Source organism: Xenopus laevis, chromosome 8L (genome assembly GCF_017654675.1).
Source record: "Xenopus laevis strain J_2021 chromosome 8L, Xenopus_laevis_v10.1, whole genome shotgun sequence".
NCBI classification, from domain to species: Eukaryota; Metazoa; Chordata; class Amphibia; order Anura; family Pipidae; genus Xenopus; species Xenopus laevis.
Genome location: NC_054385.1, coordinates 129364947 through 129382541, shown reverse-complemented (window position 1 = coordinate 129382541; position 17595 = coordinate 129364947). Strand labels below are relative to the sequence as shown.

Here is a 17595-nt window from a genome sequence, read left to right as displayed (position 1 = left end):
TGTTGTCGCCTATAGACATCAATGTATTTTGGCAAATTTTCTCAATTTCACAAATTTTGTCCAAAAAAGGTCAGATTTGCCGATCGCTAGTCTCTGTGAGCCACAGAATTACTGCTTAATATGTTGTAGATAAACTGAAAAGTGTGTGTTGGAACCCAGATCTCAGTATCTCAGTCCCTCAACGTTTCACTTTAAACCCAAAGCACAATATATAAGTTACACAGAGTTACTTCAAGGATATCAGATATATTGTAGAATATCCTATATATATAGGACTTAGAAGGCATATAACACCACCCTTATGGCCAACATTATTTCCACATACTCATTTGTGTGATCAAATATATAGATTGACTCTACTTTTCCATTAGAACATCCTGGGTGTCTTCCTACTCAAAAGGTTCTGCCTCTATCTCTACACTCCTTCTGTAGCCCCAATGCAGGAAATGTTTAAGGGTTCTGCCATAACAATAATTTGTGCTTTCCCTTATACATTACACTATTGCCTTTCAATGAGAGATCAAAGTAAGGGGTGTGTGGAGTAAAAACAAGTTGGTTGATAAAATACTGTAAGAAAAGTACCTGTGCAGCGGGGTCGCATGTCGCATGGTCCTTAGCACCGACGCCATGTTGTTTTAGGCGCCAGCACGTTTAGGCGCGAAATTTGAATGCAATTTAAGGGCCATTCATTGTACAGCCCTTTACCCGTGATAGAACTTTGTTCTTGTGGTTTCCTGAGCCTTGAGCGTCTGTTTCATATTCTGATCTGATTATCTGTGTTTGACCCAGCCTGCTTTCTAACTATCCGACAATCTGTATCCTGACCTTTGCCTGCCTACGACAACTCTCCTGCTTAACCCCTTGATTGACAACCCGGTTTTGACCCTTGCCTGCCTGACCATCCTTCTGCCTAATCCTGTTGTACTGTGACCTTCAGCCCAAAAGATTCTGCTACCAGCCGTGCCCCTTTGCCAGCCAGAACATCTCGCCTTGTACTTCTCGTTAAGTCCAGGTGGCACCCAAGTAAGCTGAGGGCTCCTCCCAAAGCCCAAAGATGGTCACACTACTGGTGAAGCTGAGCCGAGACCAGGGTGCTTGGCACTTGTTCTGGTATTGGGTGCCGGTCGTGACAAGTGTATTGTGTTCACAACAAGTGAGTGGCACCCTTCCTCCACAGCACAGTGAATCAGCCTACTCACAACAGTTCAACCAAAAACAGAGCATAATAAAAAAAATGGGGAGAAGGGGTTCTCTGCTTCACTCCATCATCATATGTGTGGGAATGTTCAAATACTCCACCATGAAGTCACATATCACATATAGGGGCAGATTTATAAAGGGTCGAATTTCGAAGTAGAAAAAGCTTCGAAATTCGACCATCGAATTGGAATATTTCGACTTCAAATATCGAAGTCGAAGTTTTTTTACATCGAATTCGACGATTCGAAGGATTTCAGCGATCAATCTAATGATATTACTTTGTCTGCCAAAAACTTGGAAAGATGCTCTTGAAGGTCCCCATAGGCTAACATAGCACTTCGGCAGGTTTAATTTGGCGATGTATTGAAGTCAACGTTTTTTTAAAGAGACAGTACTTCGATTATCGAATGGTTGAATATTCGAATGATTTTACTTCGAATTGAAGTCGAAGTATCCTATTCGATGGTCGAAGAATCCAAAAAATTACTTTTAATTATTAATTTTTTTACTTCGAAAATTCCCTCGAATTCACTTCGCCCTTGATAAATCTGCCCCATAAACTATATAAAGCCATATATGGTGCAATACGTTTATTAAGAGGTCAAAAGAAACCAAAAAGTACCAATTGCCAGAAGTCCGGACTAAGCATTAGAGTTCACTCCATTAAGGGAAAAGGCTGAAAGCTCAGACTCTTCACCATCATCCACCTCCTTTGTGGCGTAGCATCCAACATCCAACATGATACCAAAGATTTACCCATAACACACTTGGGCCACTAGAAACACATCCCTCCCACAGGGCATTGGTTACACTTTACAGAGTAGGGAATGTTTATTGTCATTTATCAGACCAAAAATGGTGCTTGGTGCGAATATAATTATATGGGGAAGAAAGATAAAAGATAGAAAGGCTGGGGATATTTTCCAACTGAACCTGTCACAGAATATTGCAATATGGTGGGCTTTACCCATTTGAGATTCCCATGGACCCAGAGAAAGAACAAATCTGTGGATACAGTGTTTCCTCTAATTGGTCTGAGACTCAATGGAAAAACATCTATTTGCTTCTAAAGGAGTCACACTGAGGGTTGCAGAGAAATGTTTGACCTTGTGTGTCTCTGGGAAACACTGCCAGTCCCCTGCTGGTGTAATTGTATCAGAGGAAATGTGTGCACCCCATAATTACCATTGTGTTTGTATCTATCTGTCCTTCCATGGTAATGCTCACTGAAACCACTGGCAAAGGAAAACAATGAACTTGATATTAAATGCATTTAATAGTTTAGTGTTATTTCATTCAACATGTTTATAGATTTTTTATATATATTTATTTTATTTTCCTAAGGGCTGTGGCACATGGGCATTTTGTCACTTGTACTTAATCTCCTTCAGTGTGTGATCTCTTTTCACCAATGTAAATTATTGGTGGGAATACAAATACATCACATAGTAGCCTGAAGTTGTGATTTACATTAATGTCAGTGTGAAGGGAACATCCAACAATTTGTCGCCTGCACTAGAGGAGATTAAACATCAACAAAAAAATCCAATGTAACAAAGCCAGATATACTACTACATATATACTAGTGCGTGTGCAAGATATTAGTCTCATTAGTGTCGGACAAATGAATATATACACAAAGGTATTTTTTATTGAATTTTGTTATATTTTCCTATTCTCTTTTTCATGTTACAGAGCTGTTTAGTACCCCCCAAATAATTGTGGATCCATACCCTTGGACAGAAGGAGATCACATGACCATAACATGTGACACAAAGCTCAGCCCACACAGAGAGACTACAGAGCTACAGTTTGTTTTCTACAGAAATGGGCACAATGTGCAGGGATTCAGTTTATCCAACCAATATGGAGTCCCCTCAGCTCAGCTGGAGGATTCTGGGAATTATACCTGTGAGGTACAAACTCCAACCGGCAGTGTGAGGAAGAGGAGTAATGTTATGACTATTGGGATACAGGGTGAGCAAGGATCAATATTATTTTATTTGCAAACTAATCAAATTGTAATATTATTGCCAATATTTAAATGTCACTCCATTCCTATAATATGGCTGCAGATAAAACGTATAGTTGTTCACTTAAACTGATTAAATGATGTGAGATCTGTATGGCCTAAATCATTCAGATGGGGCCAGTGGCATAAACAGAATTAATCATGATTTATTAACAGTTACAATAGCAATATAAATGACACAGTCGTTTAAGCAACCAGAAATAATTGCTTAAAGCAACCAGTATTTTGTAGCAGAACATGAGAATTCTGACCATTGATATTGATCACATTGGATAATGAAAAAGCATTTGACTCTGTTGAATGGAATTTATTTTGGGCCACTTTAACAAAAATAGTCATTGTAACCAATTTCAGAAAATGGGTCCCTGCCTTATATCATAATCCAATGGCCCATATAATAAGGTTACGCCAGTTTGACACTAAACTGCAATAAATCTCTGATCTTCCCTATTGACTCCTTTCATGGAGATGCACATCATTTTCAGGCAGATTTACAGTGATCCTCCACTTTTAAATAACTTTTGTTTACAGTTCACCAAATCCTTTTTAGAGAAATGAAAAGGAACCCACTTGTAACCAGTTATCACATATAAAGAGTTACTTAAAAACTATTTATCTGTTTGTAAGTCACAGCCTTAAAATAGCTAAATCAATTAATTCTTAGTTGTAATGACACTAATTAACCCACCATAATGGTGTACAAAATGCAAATGCTTATAATTCAATTATATATCTAAAGTGCAGTGCAATCATACCAATTCATTGATTGCGATAATTGATAATTCTAAATAAAAAGACAATCTAGTAATTTCTTCCACGGCTAAATAAATTGATTCTAATAAAAAAGTAGAAGAGGACTCAGTAACTGTATATATAAATTAGGATAAATTATTCAACCAAATTGCTCAGGTTCATGAGAAAAAGGAGAGAAAATGAAAGATGGTGCCTAATGTTTTCTATCCCTTGGACACCACAAAGTTTTAGAACACAGGGTCAAGCTGTGAAGGAACTGACTTTGCCTAAAAAAACACAACGGTCCCTTAGAGTTTGTATAGGACAGATATAATAGGGACACGTATGAGAATGACCTTGAGCAATTAGACCCTTACGCAACCATTTCCGGACCATTGATTAAAAAAGAAAGAAGGAAAAACCACTTCAAAAGGCCGTAGCCTTAAAGGTTCACCAAAACATATATAAATACCTGGAGCTAAACGTTGTCCTCTTATTGACCCTTCTAGAGACTACGAAGGGTAAGTTTGGAGCAATCTCCCACTAACAACATTTGATAGAATCAACTTATATAAAATGATTATGCTTGCCAAATGTGTTACTTGTTTTAGACAGCCCCAGAGTTCATTGGTTACCACCCTCTTCTAATCTACCTTTGTACCTTCAATATATTTACTCTCTCTGCAATACTCAGTGGATGGAGATTGTTTGGCAGCACTCAATCTATAGTGTGAATGTATGGAGGTGAGCTGGCCCTTCCACCAACACCTCTTCCTAAAGGGATCCAAGGTAGAACAAGAATATCCTCACCCCAGCCATTTATATGTTCTGAGAGAACTACCTTATATTCTGATACCAAAATGCTTTTTACCCTTTGGTACATGATCTCATGACCTACATGATACACTGTCATCCGCTGGACTACACTAACCCTCCTACAATTACATAATTCCAGCCTCCTTCTCACTAAGTTGGATCAACACTTTATGGGTAGTGATGGGCAAATCTGTCCCGTATTGATTTGCAGAAAAAAATGCGAAATGTCGAAAAAATCTGCGAAAGGGTGAAAAATTTGCAAAAAAAAGCATTGAAGTCAATGGGTATCAAAATAATTCTGATGTGCGACAATTTTGTCACGAGTGACAATTTTTATACGCGTGATTATTTTGTCCAAATGCATTAAAGTCAATGGGCATCTGATTAATTTCGCAAAAACATTCCATGCCTGATGAATACAAAATTGCCAATCACTATTTATGGGCAATAAATAGGGGTTTTCTACAGAAATGGGCACAATGTGCAGGGATTCAGTTTATCCAACCAATATGGAGTCTCCTCAGCTCAGCTGGATGATATTTGTAATTAAAATCCAGCTGGTAGCATTAAAAATAAGTAGCAACTAATGGTATAGCTGCTCTTTCAAAGTTATAAGGGCTCACAGACATGAAAATCCACTGGAACCCTAGGCGCTCCCCTGACATACTGTGCCCCCATTTTATTTTATTATAATAAAATAATAAAATATTAGTTGTTTAGAACCCCACGAGTAATTCTGAATCAATACCCTTGGACAGAAGGAGATCACATGACCATAACATGAGACAAAGAGCACAGCTCACACAGGGAGACTACAGAGCTGCAGTGTTTCAGCCGACTCACAAAATTTCAACCAAAAACAGGGCAATATAAAAAAATATGGGGAGATATGGTGCGCTGCTTCACTCCATCATCATATGTGTGTGAATGTTCAAATACTCCTCCATGAAGTCACATATCACATATAGGCGATTATATATTAATGTCCAAAAGTATAAAATCAAACAGTTGAGTTTTTTTTACTATAAAATTAGATTTTAAGTGGAAGAAAAATCTAATTTTTTGAGGTTTATTATACCCGAGGCTGCAAAAAGTCAGAATCTGAAAATACTTCATCTTCAACCTGTTGAGGTCCTGTAGAAGTCAATGGCAGAGGTCCTATTATTGTCTGCACTGGGTTTTGTATGATGAAATGATACATAAGGGTAAATTGTGGATTCCAGTTTGGTCAGATTTTAGTAAATAACCCCCATAAACTATATAAAGCCATATATGGTGTAATTTGTTTATTAAAAGGTCAAAAAAAAAACCAAAAAGGCCACTCACAAACATCCAGTTATGTACAACATGTAAGGCATAGAAGTTCAATGAGCTTCATGTGGTTAATTGCAACATATGGACAACACAAACTGGCAAGATACATATTTTTATTTATATTAGCACTTTTACACTTGTCATTTAAACCAAATGACCTTCAGTCAGCATGTTCTTCAAAGTTCTTGTTTTGTGAATAATTCATCTAACATGGGATCAGAACTTAAAGTGTGCCAGTGCTTATATAAAATTGCACAAAAAGGGCTGTTTTATTGGAGTTGGAGCAAACCATTCCCCTTTGGAATACTAAACTCAGGGGCAAATTTATTCATTTTCTATGTTGTGCTTTTGCCATGATTCACAATACAATAAATAGCATTTAGGCATGGTTCTCAAAGTATCACTGGAATCATATGGGCATCACCTCCATACATTTATTCATTTGTTTATATGTTCTAAAAGATGATTTACCAATTTTTTTTAGTTATTTGAAATACCTCAGCATTTTTCTTCAAGGCCTTGGTACCTATAATTTTCCTTAATATCAGTTTGTTCACCATAAGGATATTAATTCACTTTATCTTTCCCCAGATGGAAACCAAACAGGATCTGTGCAAAATACAGTGAGACTGGTATTGTCTGGAGTTATATTCATCATTATATTGTGTCTTCTCTTCTACCACAAAAAGACAATGGCAGTGACATATTCCCAGGAGACAGAGGAGAATGGAGGAGAGATCAGGAATGAGGGAGAATGTTCTATATAATGGCTGCTATGTCTGAATCTTACTTGTAAAGATTCCATCTATGATGATATCAGTGTCCGTCAGGCCATGAAGATGCTCCTCACCAAATACTCACATGGAATAGAAACAGGAATGTTCATTATTATTATTATCATTTTCATTGTTATTATTAGTGATGGGCGAAGCAAAGCAAAATGGGACAGATTCACTGATCCCTAGTTATTATTAATAACACATATTTATAAAAGTGGCAACATTCTGCAGAAAATTTGTTCAAACCATTTCCCTTTTAATGTATTTCTCTCTATATGAAAACTGAATGACTTTTTGGATTCCCCATATAAAAATAAAGTTATTCCCTCTGGTTCTTTGGAAAGTATCACATTGGATCTGTAGGATGTGTTGCACTGTGTGTTTCTCTATTCTCTGTGTTTCTCTAGGATTAAGGTGAGGGATGATGAAGATAAAGGATTTAACTGTGACCTGCAGCATCTCCTACAGATATTTTAGCCTCAAATACAGTTGCAGTTGTGTTACAGTTAATGGCACAGGTAAGAGAACAGTCCAGGACACATTTCATGGTTCTTTGTGTAACCTCTGAATATCTGAAAACTGGGGCCGGCGTTGATTCATTTTGTTTCTGAGCATTTTATCATTATGGACAGCTTAAAGAGGTTATAACCCCTAAAATCTTATAAAAGAAAGGTCATTCTAACCAACAGATTTCCTGAAAACAAAAGAGATGCATATAAAACCCTCATGCTGCATGATCTCCCCATCTTCTTTTCTGCTGATTCACTGCACATGCTCTGTGCTGCTGTCACTTACTGAGCTTAGGGACCCACTCACAATATACAGTACACATAGAATAGAAATGTCACAATACAAGGCTGATTAGTCATTAATTCAGATTCACGTTACAGGGCAGCATATAAACCAGTGAATTCTGCATCAGAATATAGTAACCAGCCCTGTAGCATCAGCTTCTATGACAAATCCAATTTCCTACTGGATAATTTGCAACTACCCCTTATTAAAAAATACCCTACCCCCCAACCCTACATAGACCCCCCTCCAACTGCCCCCCCGCCTAGCTGCTACCCTGGGCAAATGCCCTGAACTTTTTATTTACCCCTTGGATGCAGATTTACAGTATTATAGTTCACAGCAGCCAACTTCTTCTCTTCGGTCTTCATTGGGAAGTAAGTTCTGTATCTATGGTCTATGTAGGGGGGGTAGGTTATTTTTTAACAAGGGGTTTACTTTACTACTTAAAATGATTCTTCCATTAAAATTGCCCCCTGGCTAGAAGAGGCAGAGATCTTTTCAAAATGTGCCAGGCTTCATGTATCAATGGAGCGGAAAATAATGAAAATTATTATAAAAAAATGATAAATAAATATAATCATATTATATAATAATTTGTGTTGAAATAACAGGCCCACCTGCCTTGATGGCCATACCCCCAGATGTTGGTGCAAATGCTGTAAGTGGCCACTTCTTATTACAATTGTCCAAGAAAGCAAAATAAGGACAAAAGAGATCCTCTAATATCCTAGACATGAGCCCATCCTAAAACGAATGTAGAATGCCCCTGAAATGGTTGGAAAAAAATGTTAACTCAAAAAATCTTTAATAGTTAGGACTTTTGAAGGCAATCTTGCTTTAAAATATGAAAAAATGCCAGCGTTATTTAGAACTTTTATGACTTTCCAGCATACAGGATATGATGTCACTGATTGAGGAGGATGTAGCTTCATCTTATCAGTCTGCCAGGTCTAAGCTGCAGAAGGAAACTCTGGTGAAAGAGTTAACATTCTTAAAATTCACAAAATTTGTGGAGTAACAACGTTTGATTGATCGAAAATTCGCCTGGCGATAGGCGCAAAACTTTCGCTAGCGAATTGTCCTCTACACCTGTTAATAAATTGGCAATGTACCTGCGGATTGGATTTCTGGCTTTGCTCTTTAGTAAATGTGCCCCTAGGAGTTAGTGAGCAGCCTGAAGCTCCAATAAGGAGAGTAGAAGGATTTGTTTCCTAACAGAATTGTATAAAGGCAAAGATTGCTTGGTCAAGAGCCGTGACAGGCTCGAAAAAGTTGCTGTGAATGTTGCCCTGCTACTGAAAATAAATAATAATTTTAATTCAACTCTGGAGTGCTGCCCATTTCAGAATTCTATAAAGGGAAAGATTCACAACAAAGAGAACAGACTGCCCAATGTTTTTTCATTTGTGACCAGTCTAAGCACACATTTGGGGTCAGTATTCAAATAAAACAAATAAGGAAAAAAGGAAACTGCATGATTAAAATACAAAAAGTGTATTTATTCAAACACCAATAGTGATGGGTTAATTTGTCCCGAAAAGTTTGCGAAACGCATTGAAATCAATGGACGTCAAAATTATTTTGCCGCATGTCAATTTTGGAGCCCGGGACAATTTTTATACGCGACTATTTTATCCAAATGCATTAAAGTCAATGGGCTTACGAATAATTTTGATGCGCAAATTTTTTTATGCGAGCGACTATTCAGACACATGGCCAAATTTTCACTGCAATTTTTATACGCGACTATTTTATCCAAATGCATTAAAGTCAATGGGCTTACGAATAATTTTGATGCGCAAATTTTTTTATGCGAGCGACTATTCAGACACATGGCCAAATTTTCACTGCAGTTTTGCAATTTTTTCCCATGGGGGGGAAACTCAGAAATTCGCTGCGAATTTGTGCCGGCCAAATTAATTTGCCCATCACTATACATCAACATACTTAGCAGTGTAATACTGAAGTGCGTCTTGATTTGGAGACTTAGGAATAATGGTGGAGAACTTGTACTGTGGGATTGGTCACTTTGGAGTGTGTACTATCCACTGGTTATAGCCAATACATGAAGAGCATTTAATTGTGATCTATTTATTGACTAATATTACTATATAATTTCCACCAAAGACCTGATGTATGAAGTATGTTATATGTTCCAGCAAACAGTTCACTCTTGTTTAAGAACCACTGGTGCCCAAGGTATTGAGACGTGTGTGTGAATAATCTTACTTGATTATCCGGGCCTCTCTGCTGTCAGCCTGCTGCAAAGTTTAGAAGAGAGGATGGGAGATCCAGTGTACCCTCATTGGTTGAAGTAGGAACTTCCCCTCCAGCCTATCCAATCCCAATGCAGCTTCACCCAGGACTTAACTTAATTGACCAATGAGGGTACAGAGAACTGAATGTGAAGTCAGTGAAGCATGGCCGGTCCCCCTTTAAGAGCCAAACTTATGGGGGACCCTGACGAGGAATTTTTTTTAAATTCTGGGTGAGCTGGCCACCAATGTTATTTTTTTAACTTTAACTTTTATAACTTGTGGGGGGCCCAAGCCATCAAAATTTTTTTTTACTTGCAGGGGGCTCCTGATCTCCGATGTCTTTTATAACATGTGTGGGGGGGTCTGGCCACCAATGGTTTTTTCACTCTTAGAGGGGTTACTGTTTTAGCTCTGATGTCTGTTAGGCTTTATTACTGTGGGGGTGTCTGAGATATGGGGTGGGGCTTAGGGGCGGGCAGGGACCAGGGGGCCCAGAAAATGTTGCCGTACAGAGCCCCGGGATTTTTGAGGGCGGCCCTGCACAGTAGTACAAAACATATATAATAACATTAACTCTTGCCCACTGGGCTCTACCTTGATGAGTTCCCTCACTAAACAATTTTCCTTGTGGGTTATTAGTAAACAAAATACACATGTTCGGGTTAACCTGTACTCATGATACTTCTTTGGGGGATTGCTTAGCCCCAATTCCTCAGACTTTCAGTCACTTGGTCAAAAGCTCCCGCTGCTTCTTGCAGTGACCGGCAGCACCCCAAGCCCCTCTGAGAGTTCCTAACAAAGACAGGGATCCTTCCTATTCTGTGCCTTGCTCAGAGAGAAATTCCTAACATTTTAACTATATTTTAATACCTTTCCACAGTGTCAGGGCCTAGTGGCTTTAGTAAGGTTGGAGTGGGGACCAAAGAGGAAGCTGTAGACAATAAGTCCAATTTGTGGTATCCGAAGGCTTAAGAAAGTTCATAGTCGTTTCCAGACAAGAGATCAGGCAGTGAATAAAAAAGTCAGAATCAAGTCAGGAATAGAAGAATCAAACCAAAATAGCAATTAAGGAGCACCCATGATCTAAAGACCTATATTGAACCCTGGTCTTTGGAGTTCTTTTATTTGAAATTTTCAAATGGTGGTGTGATTACATGATACATCGGCACAATGACATGTCTACACCATGCCATGCCCCACATGGTGCCACCATCTTGAATGTGGTGCAGAAGAGAGAGTCATCAGGTGCTGTTTTCACACAGGGCAACCACTCTGTATAGCTCCAATATATGAGCTGGAACACTGGAATGGATTTTCTGGATGTCTGTATGTTCCTTCCACAATACTATAGCTTCCAGGGCCAGACAGCAAAATTCTTTAAATAGAAAACATGCTCTGTTTAGCAACCTGTTGACGTGAGTCAATTTTTGAATTTGGTCACTCTCTCACAACAAATGTTTTAATACGTTCCTATTTGTCCAATTAATAAAACACGGCTGTTTGAATAATCACTCACAGGGCCAGTGATGGAGTTCTCTTTTTATTATCTTATTATTATAAGTTATATAGAGCCAATATGTGACATGTAAGGCCCAGACTGGCAATCTGTGGATTCTGACAAATTCCAGATGATGCCATAGACAGTCAATATTTATTGGGCTGGTGGGGGGGCTGTTTGGGCCTCTATGTACCTGAAATGCCAGGGCCTATTTTGACTCCCTGTCCATCCAGACCTGAACATGTTGCAAGAATATAATATATTAATAGGGGAGTCCAATGGAACTGGAGTAGATTTTACAGAATAATTATAACCCATGCCAACCAATCAGATTTTAGTTTGTGCCGTTTCATGTGGTGAATGACAGTAGGCATGATGTTCTTCATTGTGGCTAACCACTCATTGTAAATTGTTGTTCCTCTCTAGACACGTATATCACACTGAGATGATGTCTCCACCTTTGATGTGTGTTAGAGTTACAGTGAGTTTTTCCATTCCCCCTGCATAGAACGCACTCTTGCAATTGTGCATCATGTACACTGGCCTACATACAGTAAGTTGTACATGTATTCTCTGAAGTGAAAGGCATGGAAGATCTGACCTGTGCCTTATTATAAGGTAAGTAATTTTAATTTAGGCTGCTGCTCTTTGGGCTCAATCTTATAATTCAACGTAATTAAATGAGGGAAAGGAGGCTTTTAAGGGGCTGAACATGGAATATGAGGGAGGTCCTACTGGTTGTAGCCAACTATTGAGAAGATACTAAAGATAGAAGTAACAACAGCTGAAGAAACATGTGTTCGTATGTGAACATTAGTGGTGTGTGGGTCAAGAAAACCTCGACCTGCATCTGATAGTAGCCTGCCCCCTCCCAACCCACACCTGGGCCGGTCCACTGTTCCCCCGCTATTTATAGTCCTGTGCCCGAGTCTAAAAGTTTAGGGGAGGAAGCCAGCAGTGCCAGATTGCAGACGGGGAGAGCAGGAGAAGAGCTCAACCCGGACCCGCCTGCAAGATTTTGTGCAGAAGCAAGCATGAACCTGCCCAACCTGTGGGTTTCGGGCCAGCCTGCACATCACTAGTGAACAATTACCTGTTTGAAAACAAAACATTTTTAAAGTTCTAAAAAACTAAGGGAGTAAAAAGTGGTCCAAATCTAAATTATGTCCCATTTTTTACCAGATCACCCAGGTCACTCACAGTCTATTAGGATCATCTGTGTTGCCAATGAATTCAGATCAGTTTTTACTATCCAATATGTTAATAGGTGGTTCATATAACACCCGCATACCCTGGAAGGCCATCATGGGTCTTTAGCATGTCAGCGAGGAAAGTGCTGTTATTGGTAAATAATCTAAAGAAATTACTAATGACTAAACTAAATCAACAACATTATGATGCTTTCTTAACTTGTTCCATTTAGAACTTTTCCCAAATTTGGTCAGTGAGAAGGAAACAAAATAACAATGAGGCAAATTTGCTGACTTTGGTAAGAAGTAGTGATGTGAGCATTGACTTGAAACCAGCAGGGCCCATGGGTTGGGCAGGTTTGGTTTAAACTTTGATCCACCATTGCAGGTTCTAGTTGGGTGTGGATCAGACTGGGCAGGTTCTAGTTGGGTGTGGATCAGACTGGGCAGGTTCTGGTTGGGTGTGGATCAGACTGGGCAGGTTCTGGTTGGGTGTGGATCAGACTGGGCATGTTCTGGTTGGGTGTGGGTCAGACTGGGCAAGTAAACTCTTCTTCTGCTCACTGTTTTGAAAAACAAAGGTATAAACAAAATTAGCATAAGCATTTGCGGGTTAATCAGGAAAGCAGGAAATTGGGTTCTGGCTATTTTATTAGACATCTACTCACTCCAGCCTTCTTGGCCAACTAACAGTATAAGAAACATTTTCTTATTTTACACAGCCCATCTATTTACCCGATTGCTTTAAGGTTTTAGGGAAAATTGTATCATACTTACCGTGATTTTCCTTTCCTGGACACTCCATGTCATATTCACGGGACAGCCCTGCCCCAGTGCTTCCATTAGGATGACTCTCCCCAAAGCTTTAAAAGCCCAACCCCACCCTTAATCTGGTGTCTAGTGATAAGATTCTAGAAACTGCCTTAAAAAGGGATGTGAACTATGACATGGACTGTCCAGGAAAGGAAAATCAAGTAATTATATAATTTTTCCTGGACACTCCATGTCATACTCATGGGACATAGTAAACTTTTATTAAAGTTTCATTTTCGCAATTATTTTTCAGGCCCTCAAAATGTCTAGAGGTTGACTTGTTTTATCAATGTTTATTGAAATTGTATATGAATTAGGGCCCCCTACTTACTTACTACTTGCGATATATACACAGACAGCCTTGGATTTGCACTACTTACTTACTACTTACAATATATACACATACAGCCTTGGATTTGCAGTATTTACAATATACACAGACAAGCATTCCATTTGCAATACTAACACAACAACCAAACTGACGCACCCATTGTAAAAATAAATAGACTCTGGAAATAAGGATGGCACTCGAAGCTTCTGACTGCTAGCCAAATGGAGTCACCAGGGGCTTTTTTTTTTTAACTTTACCTCAACCTTGGAAAAGACTTGTGGGAGAGGCATTTGGCTCTGACACCTTATTTCCTTAATTTAAAGAAAAAAATTATACCCCACTATAAGAGTAAAGAGAAAAGGAGGCCATAAGGGTCAGGCCACTTACTAAACATAACTACCTCCAGAGATCTCTGTTAGTCTCAATCCACCAGGGCAACCATGGAACTCCAAAAGGAGTGATTGGCCATCACCCCAATGGGCTGGGCCAGCCGAAAATAACAGATTATATTGAATCATCCACTCCGAGTCCTACCCGAAGGCATGGGCTCCATTGCCCAAGTGTCCCAGGCTCCGCCCATGAACAGCTTGACCCTTCGCCGAAGCTAGGGAGGGCCCACCATCCCCGCCCCCCGAAGGGCCATTTGGACTCCCCTTGGCTGAAGCTAGGGGGAGTCCTGTCTACCCTGGGTTCTGCCGAAGCTTCCCCCAGGGGCAGGGCCCATGTCTGGGCCTGGGGTCAAAGGTACTGGAATGTGCGGGTGCAATGCCATTGATTGCCTTGGTAAGGCTCCAGCTGGTGGCTGGAAAAATAACAGATACCTTAGCCAACAGTCACCTTCCATCTGCAAAAATCATAAACACCACTGCCATCTGATGCTTTTTCACACAAGCCCAGTGGACAGAGCACTTGCCACTGGACACACTGTGAGCAGGCCAGGAGGGCACATGGAACAAGGCCACAGTACCACTATGCCCACCTGATCCAGAATATGGAACCCTGAGGACTAGAAAAAATTAGGTAATGTGCTTAGGAGGAAAAAAGATCTCAAGGACCAATAAACCCCAGTCCCTATGACTCCCAGAAAGCCCTAATGCTTAACCAAGGCTAAAGAGAAAAACTTGCATCTCATGGTAGCAAAAAAGTAAAATGGAGCAGAAGGACAAAAAGAAAGCGGATTGGGGGTGGGGTTGGGCGTATAAAGCTTTGGGGAGGATCCTTCTGATGGGAGCATTGGGGTGGGACAATCCCATGAGTATGACATGGAGTGTCCAGGGAAAAGTCTTTTGAAGGCTCTACCCTACACAGTAAAACTGATGGGCACATTCTAAAACACCTGTTACACCAATGCACTCAAATTGTCTCAGCAGAAATGTCTGTGCTGCTAAATGTCAGCTTCCTCCGGCAAAGATAATAAAACTAAATCCATTGTGTGACAGAAAGAGGAAGTTGGTATGAAGCCCTCATCTGCTTTTGATATTAGAAATCATTATCTGTCTTGTGATAGAGGCACCACCATGTCACCACTGACTCTGATGCTCCTACTGTGTAAGTAAAGTTTCTTTTACTTGTTCTTTTCTCTCATTTTATCATCAGATGAAAATGCCACATTTGATGTACATTGTAAGTTTTGTAGAACTTTGTCCAATTTTGATATTTTATATACCCCAAAACTATAATACTATATCAGGAACTGTACTGACGACTTTTATTAACTGCCCTGGGTACCCCTGGAACTATAACAGGGTGACACCCCAATGTTTCTATATATCTGTAACCTTGTTATGAGCTAAGGGGGCCCAGTCTGAAGGCCAGTTAGGGGGAGATTTGGGGTGAGTGCTTATTTGTACCCTGGGTACCCCTGGAACTATAGCAGGGTGACACCCCAATGTTTCTATATATCTGTAACCTTGTTATGAGCTAAGGGGCCCATTCTGAAGGCCAGTTAATGGGAGATTTGGGGTGAGTTTTTATTTGTACCCTGGGTACCCCTGAAACTATAGCAGGGTGACACCCCAATGTTTCTATATATCTGTAACTTTGTTATGAGCTAAGGGGCCCATTCTGAAGGCCAGTTAGGGGGAGATTTGGGGTGAGTGCTTATTTGTGTCCTGGGTACCCCTGGAACTATAGCAGGGTGACACCCCAATGTTTCTATATATCTGTAACCTTGTTATGAGCTAAGGGGACCCAGTCTGAAGGTCAATTAAGGGGGAGATTTGGGGTGAGTGCTTATTTGTGCCCTGGGTACCCCTGGAACTATAGCAGGGTGACACCCCAATGTTTCTATATATCTGTAACCTTGTTATGAGCTAAGGGGGCCCAGCCTGAAGGCCAGTTAGGGGGAGATTTGGGGTGAGTTCTTATTTGTGCACTGGGTACCCCTGGAACTATAGCAGGGTGACACCCCAATGTTTCTATATATCCATAAACAATTTAAATCCAATTACAAACATATTTTCTTAAGATTTATAGAGCATTTAGAACCCATACCAATTTCTCTATTTTAGGCCAGTGGTAACATATAGTGATATCTTAGGATCTCATATACATCACACCTCCCTGGATCCAAGTCTGCAGACCAATAAGTAAAGTGAGATGGTTTAACATAACGTGATTCCTTTTCAGTTAATTGCAGCTGCATCTCTACATTACTTTCTTATACAAGACTGGGAGTCTCGTCAGAGTATCACATCCTAAAATATGATTGATATTCTATGTTATGGTAAATCGATATTTACATTTCTCCCTCATCCAAAAAGACATTAGAGTAAAAGTAAAAAATCTGGAAAAAAATCCCTTTTTAATTACATTTTACTGTTAAAACTACCTTGAAAAATGATATATTAACAGGAAAATAGTTACATTTTAGCAGATTTCTTTTTCAACCATTTTAAAAACTTATTTCTAAAGATTTTTAACAATTTATTCTAAGAATATCTCATGATGTTTCTTCTCCCATGTAGACTTTGTATATCCATTCTCTACTGGGGAATATAATTTATTCTTTTGATGTATATACATAAGCTTCAAAATGGACTTACACTCCAAAATTTTAAAATCAATGATTTATTGAAACATCACTCGTGCCATATATGGAAATATATTTAAGCTGAACAACTACCTCAAACTCATCCCATATCTGGCCAGTCCTACGCTCAATTTTCATCTGATTCATTAAGAATTCAATTGCTTCATTATACATTTTACAAAGGGACTATTATTCACCTTCAGAATAATCGCCAGGTGCTAACCAAAAATTAATATATTCATAAGAAAATGAAAGCACTCACGGCAAATGTTAAATGAAAACAAGTTTTTCCTATAGATCAGTAGATTCGGACATCTACGTTTCGGTCCACATCCTGATGACAGTCCCTAGTGGACCGAAACGCATAGATGTCCGAACCTGGAAACCTGTTATCCAGAAAGCTCCGAATTACTGAAAGGCCATCTCCCATACATTCTATTTTATTTTATTCAAATAATCCACATTTTTCAAAAATGATTTCCCTTTTCTGTGTTATAATAAAACAGTAACTTGTACTTGATCCCAACTAAGATATAATTAATCCTTATTAGAGGCAAAACCAGCCTATTGGGTTTATTTAATGTTTACTTGATTTTCTAGTAGACGGAAATAAAAAATTGATGTGCTTAAAAAAAAAAAAAAAAAATTGTCGTCCATAGACTTCAATGCATAATGGCACAATGGTAATATTTTAATCAAATCTATCCATTGTATAAAAATCTATCCATGATTTGCTTTTCCCAGATCACGGTGCTCATTGTTACTCCTACGTAGAGCGATTAACAACTATATAAGAAATACTCCAG

At 39.2% G+C, this 17595-nt stretch overlaps 1 protein-coding gene across 1 annotated transcript in view; it reads left to right on the top strand.

The window, feature by feature from the left end:
- LOC108699440 (Fc receptor-like protein 4) overlaps nucleotides 1-17595 on the top strand; it is a 135084-nt gene that overhangs the window by 77272 nt on the left and 40217 nt on the right. Inside the window, exon 5 of the mRNA XM_041573986.1 lies at nucleotides 2896-3177. Within this exon, the coding sequence (XP_041429920.1) occupies nucleotides 2896-3177 (282 nt within the window). The remainder of the gene's footprint in view (nucleotides 1-2895; nucleotides 3178-17595) is intronic.